The 17,784-nt window shown below is 31.4% G+C and overlaps 1 protein-coding gene across 3 annotated transcripts in view; it reads left to right on the top strand.

Annotated features, from left to right (window-relative positions):
* Window positions 1-17,784, top strand: part of LOC139501427 (fibrinogen-like protein 1) — a 77,469-nt gene that overhangs the window by 57,368 nt on the left and 2,317 nt on the right. For 2 of the 3 annotated variants that reach the window (XM_071290505.1, XM_071290507.1), the window contains exons 3-4: window positions 8,830-8,926; window positions 9,652-9,816. The exons of the other annotated variant lie outside the window; for it this stretch is intronic. In XM_071290505.1, coding sequence (XP_071146606.1) covers window positions 8,830-8,926; window positions 9,652-9,816 — 262 coding nt within the window. The remainder of the gene's footprint in view (window positions 1-8,829; window positions 8,927-9,651; window positions 9,817-17,784) is intronic. 3 annotated transcript variants of the gene reach the window in all.

Genomic DNA, 17,784 nt, shown 5'->3' on the forward strand with positions numbered 1-17,784 from the left:
GAGACACCAAAAGGCAAAGACACTGGAAAGCAGGAAACTGTAACTGTAACGACAAATGCACAACTAAATCGGATAACAGACTCGTTTCAATTGATTACTAGGTCACATAAATATCGATGCGACTTTTCATATTTGTATTGTATAAACCAGAGCCACATCCGTATCAGATGGCCAAGTAATCAATTATAACAAGACGCTCCGATTTTTTTTTGTGGCGGCCGCCATTTTCACTTAAAGTCATGTGACAAATGTAAAAATTAAAACACGGTCAAAACCTAGTAATTTTACGTACAGTTATAGATTTGAGTTGGTTAAGGAAATATAGGTCTTTACTGATGTGAAACAAATGAATTGATTTCTAAATTGTCTGCCACGTTTGGTGATTTAGTAACATGCATCCGTGGTTCCATTCAGGACAATTTTATAAATTGAAAATACCGACTTTTAATAGTCAGTATTTTAAGCAAGGAATGATAAATGATATGCAGCTTACCGGCATGTCTATGTATTAAATAGAAGATTTGTTTTCAGAATATAGTTTTTTTTTTATAGATTTAACTCGTGTTTATGATTTTGAAATGGCCGCTGTATAGGATGAGAGGATGCTGGGAGGATGGAAGCAAACTGATTGGTTAATGATTAAATCAAGAGTTATTCTTTATCAACAGAATAACCCCATACCATATGGTAACGATGATGCCAAGACCAACTGTGCCAATATGATTGGTCAATAATATTTATCTATGTTATAGTATTCCTATAGTTAAACCCGATACCATATGGTAACATGGTATACCATGTCCACAGTTGAACAGCATAACCCCGCAGTACCTAACATCTATTCAAGATGATAACACGAGGTGCATCGGGTGCTAATTCACTTACTTACTTCATTTGATAAAAAATCGACATACTTACGTATTAAGTATCGATGCAAATGTTAAATTAATAATAACGGTTCAAAAACTTGTACTACATGTATATCAATTTACCTTTGATCAACATCAAGACTGTACACGTGAATAAAAGTTCAAAGGTAAAGATAACTAATTGATAAACAATTCAAATACTCATTTTCGTAATATCCTTACTTGATATCAATGTATCATTGTAAAATGTTTCGTTTATTGATAATTTTGCAATTAGGTTTTGCCTCTTTTGGATTTCTTTTGAATACAAAAGCGCCTTCGTCGTCCAATGGAAATAACCAGTATATCACAGTTGCAGAATATTACGCTGATAAAGCAAGTCTTCGTCACGAAATGGATAGAACTATTAATCTCCTCACTTCACAAATAGAACAGAGGTTATTTCAAATGCAATCGCCTACAGATGCAATCGAACGTAAGTATAATGAAACCTTCGAAAATCTGATGAAAGTGTCTGCAAAATTAGAAACAACTGAGGCAAAATACAAATTTCTTGAACAAAAATATGCGACATTAGAAAAAGTCGTGCAACATGTTGAGAGCGAGCTTACATTAGGGAAAAATAATTTAAGGGATGTAAAAGTAAGATTATCGAATATCGAACAATCGAAAAGTATAAATCAGATACTAGAACTAAACCAGATGAGAGAAAAAATTAATCTCATGGAAAATTCGGTAAACCAGTTACAAGGCAACGAACAATCCCGGAGCCAGGATTTTCTTGCGTTATACAATATCACTCTTATAGCAAACAATCATATTGCTAAATTGCAACACATAACTGAATTACAAGATAACTACCTAGCTGAACAAAATGCCACTTATTCGAAAGAGATAAGTATACTATATGGCAGAGCAGGCAATCATGATAATCAACTCCTGATTTTAAAGAACGAAACCGAAGCACAGGGACACCAGTTATATCTGCAAAATCAGAATTGTACAGACCAAATAAACTACCTTCAAAATAAGACAAATCAACAGGATCAACAATTCACAAGTATTCTGACAGAAATTGGTAGGATGAACGAAACAACGCACATGGAAATGTTGAGATTTAAGAAAGTCCAAGCAAAGCAGGTTTCAGGTAATTGTAATCTATTTATATATGATACTTTGGCGGTAATAATGTTAAATGCCTTTTTAGATTGATGCACAAAAAAAAAGGTCATGTGAGCAGTATTAGATAGCAATGAAGACCAAAACCGTTGATTAAGGTAGATGATAAGTATAGACTTATTGAGACAAAATTTTCTTATAATTTGCCAAAATGAAGATTTTGCTATGCTTTTTTTCAAAAATATGATAAAAAGTATGGGTCACTGTGCTATTTTTTATGCTAGGAGTCGTTGAAAATTGCATAAATTTGGTAAGTTTGTTCATAAAAAAACGTTTTTTTCATAAACAAATTTTTTTTCCCAATGAGATAGAATTTTAAAATAAATTGTGAGAAGATAGGTTTTATTATATGTTTAAAGAAAATAAAATGCTACAGGTAAAAATAAAAAACTTTCCTATTAGTCCAGTATAAATTTGTCACTAAATGAGTTATCTCCCCGAAATTGGATTATTTGAAAAATTGATTCTAAAAACAAAAATAAATGATATTTATTTAAATATTTTGAATAATACAATAAATTAACAAGTTTTCTTTATATAAATAAACAGTCTAACCATAAAATTGCAAATATGTCACCAAAATTTGCATATTTGGGCAAATAACTAGACCGATTTTGTACTGTGATTGTGCAATCAAAGATGGCGGGATACCATCAATCTACCTTAAATGCATGTTATATGGAATGACAAAATTTCATCATTTTCATGTTATTATATTTACAAACTCATTTAAAGCATACTACTGTTCATTCCCTGTCGTTAAATATCCATTTTTATATAGTGACGTTCCATTTTCACATCTTATGGTGTTTATATATCTCAACTTGTAAGATTCGCTCGAGTATAAAACAACGTATTAGATTTTAGCGAGATAAATTTGTATATCACTCAAAAATTATTATACCTGGGTTTTTGATATCATAAACTAGTCAAAACATTAACTAAATATTATCATCGGTACAAGGACATCATTCGTAAATATAATTCAACACGCTGACATCTTATACGTTACGTATTTCACATCCAATTGTTTATGCTAATATTTTTGACAAAGAACAAAAATGTCAACATTCCCTTCAAAAGCTAACGAAACCTTTACACAGACTTATTTAGGAGGGATATAATTACGATACTGTTGTCAGATAATTGAGCATTGCATATTTTGACTTTAACATTGATTCACTGAATATGAGCTATGCATTGTAAATTGACACATTTATTATTACAAAAGATGTATGTTTCATTATAATACGTCGTTATTCTGATTGGCTAACTGCACATCTCATGTTATTCCTTACGCAATTGCATTACACAATGAAATTCATCATTCATGATGACACGAGGTCCCACAATAAAGTGCAAAGGTGAATTTAATAAAAACTTGATAAAAATCATGTTTTCATGATCCTAGCTAAAAAAAATGTAATCATAAATATTGAATGCTTCTTTTTGGTACTTCATAGGACTGGGTTGTAAAAGCGTTGACCGTGCGCACATTTTCAGAATGAAGCGCTTCCGCGTTTCATACAAAATGTATTTCGATCAACGCTTTACACCTCAATGAAGTAACAAAAAAAGCATTCAATTCTTAAATGAACCAGAAATGAAATTTTAAAATTCAGTGAATACTGTCTTTGACTGCTTAATTATATATTAAAAACTGATGATATAGTGGTTATATATTAATAAAAACATTTGAAGTACGTTTGAGTCTTATGCAATATTTGTGTTTATATATTTTGAAAACTGGCTGCTACCGACTGGCTGCTTGAGCCTGGTCTCACAAACTCCGCATTTTCATTACAGCCGATTACATTGAGTTTGTAGACAAAGGTAATATTTTTGGATCGCTTGTTCGTTAGTATGAAGTAACTAGGTAAGGTATACTACCCTCCTGTAGAAGGAGCCTAGTCCTACAGACAGATTGATTGGTTATCTGTCGAACTAGTCTACTCTTAAAGGAGGGTAGCTTACCTAACCTAATAATACAAGCAAGCTAACGAAGGATATGCTACCTTTGACTACACACTCAATGCAATCGGCTGTAACTTCTTTACATTACAGGTTGCAACACCTTGCCAAATTATTGGGTTCTAATAAACGTTTGGAAAATTAAGTCAATGTGCTTTCCCATAGGGTTTTATGCAGAACAATTACCGGATATCTATTATGGAAACTTGCAAAAACAATATTAAAATCGAAATCTAACTGAACAATGAAGTTACTCACAATAAAAAAGGTTGAGACATTGAAGGCCAAATATTTTTTTTTATTCTTGCGTGTCTTATTATAATCAGACGGTGAATTTAGAGTTTACAAAGAAACTTAATATTAAGACAAAAATTAATGTAGAGCTTCATTGGTGAAATTAACACTACAATACAAATAAAGGATTCTCAAATGATCATGACTTTTGCTTGTAGTAAAATGATCAATCAATCAATCAATCAATCAATTGATCAATCGATAAAATTGAGAATGGAAATAAAAAACGTGTCAAAGAAACAACAGCCTAACCAAAGAGCACAACCTCAGGCCACCAATGAGTCTTCAACACAACGAGAAAATCCCGCAACCAGAGGCGGGCTTCAGCTCGTCTCTAAATAAAAATATATACTAGTTATGTGAAAATGGACGTCACACTTAACTTAGATAAAAAAAAAAACATAAAAAAACTAACAAAGATCAGAGTTTCCTGTCTTTGGACAGGCGCAAAAATATGGCGGTCAAAACATGCTTTGTGAGATCTCAACCCTCCCGCTATACAACTATATCTAGCTCATGTCGAATAAACAAACACACAACAATATGCACAGAAAAACTCAGTTTAAAAGAAATCCGAGTCCGATGACAAAATAGTAAACAAAAGAAACTACAAAAAATAAATATGATTCATAAATTAACAAAGAACTACTAGCAGTAACTGACATGCCAGCTCCAGACCCCAATTAAACATATCGAAATAGTACATAGATATAAGAAGATGTGGTATGAGTGCCAATGAGACAACTCTCCATCCAAGTCACAGTGTGAAGAAGAAAACTATTATAGGTTAAAGTACCCTCTTCAACATAAATCCTTGGCTCAAACCGAATAGCAAGTTATAAGGATCCTCCAAAATAACTAGTGTAAAACCATTCAAACAGGAAACCCAAAGGTCTAAACTATATATATATAACTAGAGGCTCTAAAGAGCCTGTGTCTCTCACCTTGGTCTATGTGTTTTGGTGATGGTGATGTGTTTTATCTAGCCTTTTGCACATTACAGTTTGACGTTAATTTCATTTTCCGGTGTCAAACTTTAGCATCCAACTTTTGAAAACCTTTTTGTACGCTTCAGTTTGTAATACAAATTGTTAAACTGAAGAAAAGGTGAAAAATTTGAGTGTTTTGTATACAATTTTCTCTAATTTTTCGTCAATTTATCGCTTTCTGCACCCATTGCATAACAAAAATTAATCAACGTGTGGTTCGTTTCATCTCAGTACTTCATTGGTTAAAATCCGATTATGACGTCGAATTTTCTTGCTTTCCTCTGAATTTCCTATTGTGACGACATGAAAAAAGGCGACCATGTCTGATGACGTCACATAGAAAGAACACATCTTTTTGCAGATCATTCGAAAAAAAAAGAATAAGTTTGCCTGCATAATATTAGAAAATAATTAGAAAAACAGATTCCACCACCAAATTTCATGCGATACGATATTTATCCACTCTCGACAGTTAAATTTTAAATATTTAAAACGCTCGGGCAAGCCTCGCGTTTTAAATTTGAAAATTTAACTGTCTCGAGTGGATAAATATCGTATTACACTCGATGCAGTGGTAGAATCTATATGTAGCAAACCCATGTCCGTTGCACGTGGTCCGTTGCCATAAACAAAATGTACATAGCCTTAACGTCCGAACGTTATCAATAAACTAACGAAAAGCCAATGCAAATTTCGTAATATCGTCTCATAATGCTGAATAAGCGAACCGAATTAACCATTTAAGGTGGTATGGGAGTCTAAAATAAAAATGATAGAATTTGTTCATACTTTGCCAAAACGTTGTATCTATTGATACATGTTGAAAAATATAACAAAAAATTATGACACATTTTGTATGGATTATACAGGAAAAAACACCATTTTGTGATTAGAAACTAAACAAAATGATAGAATTGTTAAATACTTCAGGAAAAGATAGCTTTCAGACACTGCTTTGAGAATATCAAAATAAAATATAGTGTCACCGTACGTTTTTTCCGGCTAAAATACAAAATAGGAAAATTCCATACAGAATCCTTCAGAAAATGCACTTTTTTTTAGAGTTACCTCCCCTTAAAATGCCAATATTAAAAAAATAATAAAAACAAACAAAAATAATCAATTCTTATAAATTGGTACTTTTAAATGAAAATGTACATTAAACATCTGCATTCCTGCATCAAATTTTGCTAACTTGATGGAAAATCTGGACCTTTGATTCTCTGTTTTTACAATCCAAGATGGAGGAAGACACCCATACCACCTTAACGCAGTTTTCATATCACATTTTCGTATCACACTCTGTCTGATGCGAGATATATCTCTTCGTGCAATAAATATATAAAAGGACACTGCGGTAAGAGAAATGAAGTATATAATATCATATGAATGGGAATATGATAATTGAAACAGCTTTGATAAGATACGATAGAAATTATTGAACACATTACTTTTGTTTTATAATTGAAGGAACAGAATGCAAAGATATTGTGGGTGCCAAATCTGATATAAACACTGTTTCACCTGACCAACTCCACACATTCAAGGTTCTGTGTGAGGATGAGAACTGGACGGTAAGCATAATCATTTTTTCTAGAACCGTTTTCTTATTTTCACTTATGATAAGTTTTTTTTAAAATAGAAATTATTATTCAACTGTAGTTTAGAAAAGAACATAAAAGAAGCGAACACTGGCATGACGACAGAGATATACAACATACCTTTTGTTAAAATACTTGTATATTTTTTGCTTGATTTCCTTGAAAAGTAAAAAAACCCACATTGAAATACCATTATCTCACTATATTTACCATTCTCCATGATATCGACTTTAAGCACTTCTGTATATATATATATATATATATATCGTGTACATGTTATTATTTTGTACAGGTTATTACTTGTACAAAATTTGCATACAAGTAATTACTTGTATGATGCCATCATGCAGGTTATTACTTGTATAAATATAATTGTACAAGTAATAACCTGTACAAATTTTGTGGAGAAAAAGATAATAACTTGTACAAATCATTATTTTACCTTGGCCTATTTAAAGTTCACAACAAATTGTTTCCCTTTTAACATATAATTCATTACTTTGCTAGGGTATACACTCTCAATATGTGAGTACATTTGATATATCAAATATATGAACAAAACTGTTCATCTAAGTATTAAAAACTAAAGTGTTAAGATGGAAAACAGTATAGAAAAGAAATTTCATGTTGAAATAATTAAATTGTTTGATGACAATAAATCTTCTAATAATTTAATATTTACACGTGAAAGATACAGAGAGACTATTGGGAATGTACAGGAAGCAAAATTATTATTATTACCTTTTTTTCCACAAAATTTGTACAGGTTATTACTTGTACAATTATATTTATACATTGTCAAGTAATAACCTGTATGATGGCATCATACGAGTAATTTCTTGTATGAAAATTTTGTACAAGTAATAACCTGTACAAAATAATAAAATGTACACGACATATACATAGATTAATTTACTAATAATATTTTTATTTTACTTTGAAGTTTCGTTACATTATATCCTAGAATAGAACTTTTTTGGCAAAGGTGAAAAATAGGGTTAACTTTGTGTGGCATATTTAAAACATTTATATGACTTGAACTTTCTGTAATATTTCTCTCTCTTTCCTTAGCCTTGATTCAATTTCACGCTATCAAACCGTATTTATACAGAAAAAATACCAAGATGTATCTCTATTGGATGAACTATGGATATCATATTTTGTGAACCAGTAGATAAACCAAACAAAATATCTATGAATATTATATATCATCCTAAATAGAGGCGTAGTGTAAGAACCAGCTGTTCTAAATGCTTACAGTACTGATCTTTCCTAATATATGGCAATTGGATACAATATTGGCTTTAAAAAGTAAAATCCCAAAAATACTGAGCTCCGAGGAAAATTCAAAAAGGAAAGTTCCTAATAAAATGGAAAAAAATCAAAAACTCAAACACATCAAACAAATGGATAACAACTGTCATATTCATGACTTGGTACAGGCATTTTCTTATGTAGAAAATGGTGGATTAAAACCGGTGTTAAAGCTAGCTAAACCTCTAACTTGTATGACAGTCGCACCAAATTTCATTATATTGACAACAAACAGACACAATAGGTAAACATGTCACAAAATATCACAAATAGGGTACAATAAGCAACACGAACCGCACCAAAGATGTTGGGGTGATCTCATGTGTTCTATAAAGGTAAGCTGATCCTACTCCACATGTGGCACCCGTCATGTTGCCCATGCTATTACAAAGCCGGTAAATAGTCTATTTCGATAGGTCCAATTCGTGAAAAGGGAACGGGATTTTAGTAACGACATACTGAACATAATTGATATTATCTGTGAAACGGATTACATAACGGTCAACCAAATGGTGATGGTGTCCATACATTATGACAATGCAAGAAGGCGATTCACAAACCAGTAAACTGTTATAATCTGTATATAATTTGCGTACAATACGTTCTTTTCAGGTTATTCAAAAACGTTTTGATGGCTCAACAGAGTTCTACCGAAATTGGGAAGATTACGAAAATGGATTTGGGGATCTAAATAGGGAGTTTTGGCTAGGTAATCTTAGTTTTAATTCTTTTTAATTAGAATTGTGTGATTAAAAAAACACATAAAAGTTAATGTATGACTGATAGATTTTACTTGAACTTAACTTCCCGTGGAAATATTACATCCTGGGATGGCAAAAGATTAAGACAACAAATAACAAATTTCACAAATTAGGTGGAAAGTTCTTGTAAAATGATGAGTGACATTTGTGTTTTAAGAAACCATTAAATATTAACCGGACGACCGGGTAAAGAAATTGCTGTTTTGATTGATTGGTGCAAATACGTGTCCATAGTTAGTCACTCTTGTAAAACAATTCATTTCGTAAGTCGTTCTCTAGTTTGTGTGACAAGTCTTCCTAGTAGTCGTACAGAAAGACTACAAACATGATCACTGGACTGATGATTGACTACATATTTTAACTTTGTTAGTGAATATATTATTTACAAGTTCGTTTAGTAACGATTCGTGTACCACAAGATTACCTTGTTTGATAAAATTCAATCAACACCTAGGCCTGATCGCAGAAAAGAAACTTATGACAAACAAGACTTGTCACACTAACTATAGAGTGACTGTAAACCAACTCTGTTCAAGAACAGCAATACATTTAATTCCGATAAAACTTATCAAGATATTTGCTTTTATTACGTCAAATTGCCGACAAGTAGTCATAGATGTATGGTATACAACATGTAGCTGTAATTTGCATAATACTTTTTTTTACTTAACAGGTAACAGGAACATTGCATTACTGACATCAATTGGAACACACGAGTTAAAAATAAACCTAGAGGACTGGGACGGAAGTAAAAGATATGCTAATTTCAAGAATTTCAAAATTGACGGCGCATCGGACAAGTACAGACTTAATATAAGTGGCTATTCAGGCAATGCAGGTAATACATTTATGTCTATACATTTATATCAGTGTTAAAATAATGGTTCCGATATTATATGAAGGAAAAATGAGTACTGATACAAAATGAAAATGAATAAGATAAATTAATTTTGTATATCTGCAAATTTAAAAAGCTTCCTTCGATCTCGAGTTTGTCAAAAGAATATACCTAGTTTCTCTGATTGTGTATTATTACTTTTTCGAGACGATCAAATATAATATATTAAGTTTCTCTAAATTACAAGTATCTACACAACTGAAATAACGAAGTCCAATATGTAAGTCGAACTAACATAAATTCGACGAATCAATGAATTCAACAATATATAACTAAAATAGGATAATGGTGTTTATTGAAAATCATACCATTCCAGACCCTTTGTTTTCCAAATTATCAATATAATCAAACATTTACAAGTTTCGACTTGAATCCGATACCGATTCCAATAGGATATGTCAAATGTAGCTTCCGGTTGTATGTATTCTCCCCTTTAATAGGAGCACCACTATGTAAAGGAGGACATTTAACACACTATATTGTTACAGATTTATCGTGAGCATTTGACATCCCAGTTTCCCAGCATGGCAGCGTATTGATGTGTTTGTAATTGCAACAATATAGACCCTCTACCTCAGTTTATGTATAATTGTTCCAATACAGAAGTGACGTACTTAGATACTGATGTGTACAACAAGGAGTGTTTTAAATCGAAAGGTGTCCTTAACATCATGTAACATGTCAAACCAACTCAGTTGGACGGCAAACGATTTAATGGCTTCTAAGGTCAATACATTAGTCATGTGATAAAAGGTCAGAGTTTACGATTTTTTGGTAAACGTGCATGCCTCGTGGTTTTTGGACTCGTATTGACTTATTTGTACTCGTACATTAATAAAAACCAAAGTGGTCAATTCTAGATTGAATTAGCTTCCTTATTTTATATAATTATTATTACAAAGTGTTGTTAAAATGTTATAAATTCACGAGTGAAGTGAAACTTTTTTTCTGAAAATTTGCGTAGGTCCACGGAAAATCCTTAATAATTCCTTAAATAGGTTTGGTAACGTGTTGAGGGGTATAACATATGAAGTAAAACCATTTTTTGGTTCTTTATATACTCTAACAGATCACAAAAACCCCGGATACGCAATTGTGTCAGCTTATTCGTGCCGAAGCGGAGATCAAAAGGAGATAACTCGGTACGCGCATCGTTGGATATTGCAAGTTCACAACAGTAAATTCGAGTAAAATTAATGATTGCAGATATATTTCGACGATTTCTTGAATAACTTTTCAATATTCCATGTTCCTCTACTGTTGTAACATTAAAATAGTCATGGAAAGGTTGAATATGACATTTTGTTCAAGTACTTTACAGGTTATTGAACACTTCCAAAGAAGAAAATTATACATTTAACTGACTTTTCTCTGAAACTTGGACTTTATATTGTATATTCTCAAACACCTTTTGGTAGATAGAAGGATACAAGAAGGGTTTATCAGTCATTTGTCAGCAGAACCTGTGTTACAATAGAATTGAACTTTTCATAACATTAAAACAAAAATATGGAAAAAAAGGAAATATGGTCTTCAAAATTGTGAACATTACCATTGAATGAAAATAAAATCAATTTGCAGTGGACAGAAGTACATGTACAATTTTTGTGTTATTATACCTGCTTTAAAATACAGTGGGTGATCCCAGGGGGCCTGGAGATTGGATCCTCCTCTTTTTATGGAATATTAATGCATTTGAATGGGATCATATAGTTGGAACCCTCCTTTTTAATCTTGGTTGAGAATACCACCACCCATGTTTAAAATTGTCTGGATTCACCCTGAGATAAGAAACTATATAAGATGTACAAGTATAGCTTGCCTTAATCAAGAGAAAAAAATCTGAACACCCAAAGAACCAGAAAGGGATTTAAAACATAATAATCAACACACAGATAGCTGAAAAAAAGCTGTCACATTGCAATCTGATATCATGCAGATCTCATAATTCCTATTATTTGTATTATTTCAAGTTTTGCTTTATTTTTTTTCCTTCTTACATTTGAATTCAAAAGTCCTGCAACCAACTGTTGAGTCCTTTCAATTTAGTTATTGATTGAATAATAAGCTAAGTTGACCAGTAAATAAAGTTTGAAAATGCTTTGTTGAAATAAAATAGTGGTATTATGTCATAAAATATACTGAATCAACTTCAAATTTAATCCAAATTCATATTTTCCTGCCCTAAAATGCATATTCAATTGAACTAAAAAAACAAAAACCTGAGACTACTACAATGTATTACATAGAGATTGGTCACTTCCCATGTTATAGTAGTCTCAGACAAAAACAAAACTGACTTAAATACAGTATGTTCAGAATTTAGTTTTAAAAAGGACAACAATGAGATATTTATTATTCTGATATCAGAAATAATCTCATAGTATCAAATCAGAATGTCAGTTCTTAGAATTGAGATAATCAATTTAATCACATTATTTACTTTTATAAAAAAAAATCTCATGATATTATCTGGATTTACAATCATCATGATCATTGACTAAGCTTGTCAGTACTAAAATAAAGAGATATGGTATAAGATAAGATATGTTATTCCAATTAAAGAGCCCATGAAGAGCAAAGTAATGTATTGCAATGATGTTTATAATTGACACAATAATGTTGTTATATAGATTTTAAACCACAGCCAGATCAGAGCCACACATATATTAGAAAAAAAGGCATAACAATTATATATTCTACATGTATTAACAGGCAAATATATATGTAAAGTCTTAATTAAAACAATATCTGCACTTTATTGATAATTTTCTGACCTCAAAACATTTATTTTAAATTGCAACACTTTTCAATACCTCTAGGTTTACTTGAATAAAAAGCCAATTACATTTGGCACTTGTGCTTAACTTTTCAAAATTTTTACAACTTATTATTGTATTATCATTAAATTCTTTTCTTAAAAAGTTATAAAGGGGAAACTGACATTTAAATATGGTATAATTGCCAATGAGATAACAGTCTAGAAACTTATCACCAGAGTCCAAGTGTCTGTTAGCAGTGACAGTTAAATTACAAGTCCCTTTACATACATCAACAATGAATAAATTCCATTGTTTTCAGGCAAATGAGGAATATATAAGAGTAACAATAGTTTTTGTCTTACTACATGTACAAGAGAATAATAGAAATGATAATATAAATAAGGAAATATCAGAGACAAAAATGACAGGACTAAGCCCCTGGACTATATGTGAAGTATTCCCTTACTAATACTAGAAAAAAATGATGTTGAGGACTTGGCCCCCTTCAATTAGCATTTTAGACATTAGATTATTGTCAATTGCAATCTGCTCTATTTGTTCCAACCTTTAATGAGTATCACAATTTATACCTAGGGTGGAAATTAAACCCATGGATGTTCATTTATTCTATTGATCTTTGTATACATAAAATGTACAGTACATGTATATGAAATATATCAAATGCAAAAAAAATGCTGTAATGTAAATATGGTAATTTGTAAACATCATTACACCCTCATTGTTTAAAGTCCTAGTAAAGGAATTCCTTGCACCTAGCTAGACGTGTTTCTTAGGCAAGATGTATTATATAACTATTGAAAGTATAACACGATAAAGGTTGTAAGTATATAGTAACATCAACGTGCAATTAAGGTAAACAAACTATCAAACATAAACAATCTACCACGTGTTTGTCTGCTGTGCTTGAATTCAAAACGACCCATCAGGCTTATTTACACGAATTTTTGCTAAAACAGACAGTTAAATATGTCTGTTTACCATATGAGGTCTGTTAAGAATGGATTTGCTGTTATGAATTGTGAATTGCATGGAAATTTAATGAAGAAAACATTGATTTTTACCATAACTTTTGAACACACAACATTCCCAAGGTATCCCCACAAAACACACGGCTACTTTGTAACGATGGCTGGTAACGTGTAGCCACTTTCTAACGGTAAATGTAATTGGATAATCTTCAAAAATCAATAATAAAATTGCTACATAATGATTGGATAAGAAATTGTGTCAGATTATAAATAGAGGAAAAAATGTAAACATTGAAATCCGCCATTTTGACGTAGGAAACAAACTAATTTTCAATCTTGGATTAAAGGACATTGCGCACATTGTCAGCGTATCATGCATAACCATTCATCTACAAATATATCTTTCAATTGTTTTTTTACACTTACTTTTCTATGTTTTAGTTAATTTAATGTTTTAATTTACTACAGAACGGGACATCGTTCTCAAAGATGCCGTAGAAAAAATTATAGGCCATTACGGGTCGCTGTTTGTGGGCGTAAACATTTCACATACGGGTCCTTTTTGTGTCGACAAGTTGACCTTTATCTGTCAGATTCAGGCGTTTGCTGTCCAACTGAACTGAAACTTATCAGTATCTCCCAATTACAAGTGCATATCCTCGACAAACTTTTAAAAGTATTAGAACAGAAATAATTCGTAACATAATACACTATATAGCAATGAAACTGATCTTGATAAACATCTGATGTCTCTGGAAAATAAACTTATAGATAGAGGCTATGATAAGTTAGAAACTGCAAAAAACATATAAGATGTGACATACAAGAGTAAACGATGCAGTACCCTGTCAGATAATTTTAGAAAAAGGGAAATTCTAGCTACTTACACTGGTAACTGAATATAACCCTTCAGTTAGAAATCTTAACAGAGCTATTAAGAAACATTTGCAGAATTGTCAAAGAGATGAATATTGAAAAACAATATTTAAACAGATGCCTATCATTGCGTATAAACGCAGTAAAAATTAAAAAGAGCACCATCAAAAACAAGACTTTTAAATAGGGAGACTTTTGAGATTGGACCCTTACTACGATAGAACTTAGCTTATAAAATCCCGAAACACCGTTATTTACTTATACATATTTGTATATATTTGTAGTAAAAAGGCAAATAGTCATTACGACTCTATAAAAATGGTGTCAAGTCTTGAGGTTTAAGTATGTATGTTGGTGATGGGAATCTATGCATTTGTGAATAGTTTTTCCCCAAATGTTTGTTAATATGAATAAGACTTCTCGGCTTTCGCACAAAATATATTTGTCAGTACAACAAACAATATTAACCCCAAGCTTTTACTTCCGAAATGTTACACACAATAGAGAGCACAACAACGAACAGCACATGATCCAGATATATTAATCTGCCATACTATGTACATTCAACGTTTTTCTTGAATATGTGATTTATCAATATCGATACATAAAACTTATTTGTAACAGGAATTTTCCCAAATCTTGTATTGTGATAAATATCTTTATTTTCATGTCATGTAAACAATGCCTTATCTTGAAATGAATTTTACTAAATTACAAAAAAAGCTTTTCTTTCTGTTAATTGACTGAAATTTAAACCAAATTTAAAATAAATGCCAGTTCAATTTTAATTTTTCTCTGAAAATAATAATTGAGGTACTTGACCATAAACGCAGTATCATGAAGGAAAAACTAACGGTGAGGTAAAATTATGTGTATTCTTCAAATACCAAAGGGGAAATGTGTGTGTCTGCACTTATCATTTCACAGTATAACTATCAGCTAAATTTGTTGTCAACAGTTTCACCAAATTTGTTTGAAGTGCTCATAGTTAGGACCTAATGTAGATTCGGAACATACAGCCTTCTAAACATTACTAATATATTAATAAAAAAAGTAAAATAGTATATAGATTTTAGCCATTATTGGAATTGAAATTCAGTCAGTAGAACACGTTTTTAATAATTAATACTGTTGAAAAGCACTCATCAAAGAATACTGTGTGTAACAGTGCTCTGTTGCTTTCATATCTAATGTAGTACATATAAATAAAATTAGCAGTAGGAGAGTGAATGTACATTTCAATGTAAAACTGCTCTTTTCATTTGTTTTGGCTTCCGTTCCAATATACACAATTTTGGGGATGTAAAAGGGCGTACCCCAACATTAAAGTTTTTACTACAACATAACTTACTGAGCCTTTAAACAAAACTTTAAGCATGAAGAATTTATTCAACGGTCGTATTGTTTGTCTGAATCAATCAAAACTGACCATATTTGACAGCATCAACCAAAACGGACCATATTTGACCGCATCAACCAAAACTGACCATATTTGCTCTTTTTTATGTAACTCTTATAGTTGCATATTAAATCTGTAATATTTTTATGTAAAGATGGATTGTAAAATCATGAAAATACAAATAATAAAAATATTGGAACACAATGCTACCTAATTTCATTTGCATCAATTTAGAATGCCAGCATGTCCTCTTTTTATTCAAAATATTGCATCATAAAAAAAATATCAGTAGTTTTCATACCTCAGACTGACTGGTATAACAAAATAATTTGTCCGCATCAACCAAAACTGACCATATTTGCACTTTATTATGAACATGATGTCAATCTTAATAGCCGCAAAGTAAATCACGTAACTATGTTTTTATATCAGGATGGATTGTTTAATATAAATGAAAGCAATATTGGAAAATAAAATTATGCTCACATCAGTTTATAGTGCCAGCATGTCCTCTTTTTCATCAAAATTTTGAATTGTATTAAAACTAATTTCAGTAGTTTTGATATCTCAGACTGACTCATGAATATAACAAAATTATTTGTCCGCATCAACCAAAACTGACCATATTTGACAGCATCAACCAAAACTGACCATATGTGACAGCATCAACCAAAACTGACCATAATTACACTTTGTTATGTAAATTTTAATATATTTATAGCCGCATACTAAATCACTTATAGTAATACATATTACGATGGATTGTATAATTCAAATGACAGCAATATCAATGACTATTGGAACACATTGGCTACAAAAAAAATTCCACATTCAATTTAGAATATCAGCAAGTCCTCTTTTTATTCAAAATATTGAATTGTAAACAAATTTCAGTGGTTTCGATATATCAGACTGAGTGAGAGTTGTTTTAACAAAATTATTTGACCGCATCAACCAAAACTGAACTTATTTACACTTTATCATGTAAATATACATGTACATGGCCTCATTGTAAACATGGTAAACCAATATTATTTCTATGTGAGGACGGATCGTATGATAAAAATGACACCAACTTTGAAACACAATACACCTTATCGCTAATCCTGGCTGACCCGACCTCTTGAACCTTTGAAGCATACAACAATGACTTTTCCATTGTGGCGTCAGATATTTTGTTTTATGACATCAACATTTTACGGGAACCTGTGTGATATCCAGTAATAACAGACAAATAGCGACAAGGTGTAAATTATACCATATCTAAGAATTTAGCGCGCCGCTATTTCCTGTCTGTATCCATAATAATGAACCGTCATTAAACATGCTAAAGTGACTTTTTAACATGTTTAAGTCAGTAGTTTGTGATGTTTGTTTTTTAAACAAAACTATTTAATGGCATCATCCAACACTCACATGACTGATTCATATACATTATTTTAAAAATAAAATAAAAAGTACATGTATGGGAAGTTCTCTTCTTGGAATAGTATACTGTTAATATAATTTGAAGAAGGCAAAGAAAAATGCATGATTTTGTTTGTAGCCGAACGTTCAGGGGCAAATGTTTCATTCATGTTCAGATCCAGTATATTTTTCTGAGTTGCAGACTCCCAGATATCATTTATAATCGTTATGGATAAGTTTGGCTAAATTGACGAGATGGTGCAAATGTATATCATGTATATATAGTTTTTTTACGTTGTACAACACTTTTTTCATTAATATCCCATAATTCATCCACTGTACAATTTTCGTTTGAACATTTGTCAAAACAGAATCTTAAATGAATGTAAATCCAAGGCAAACAAGGTAAATTACGATTCAAATTCTATGAATTAAATGCAGAGTTTTAGGAAGTACACCACTAATTCATGGTCCC

Source organism: Mytilus edulis, chromosome 13 (assembly GCF_963676685.1).
Source record: "Mytilus edulis chromosome 13, xbMytEdul2.2, whole genome shotgun sequence".
NCBI lineage: Eukaryota > Metazoa > Mollusca > Bivalvia > Mytilida > Mytilidae > Mytilus > Mytilus edulis.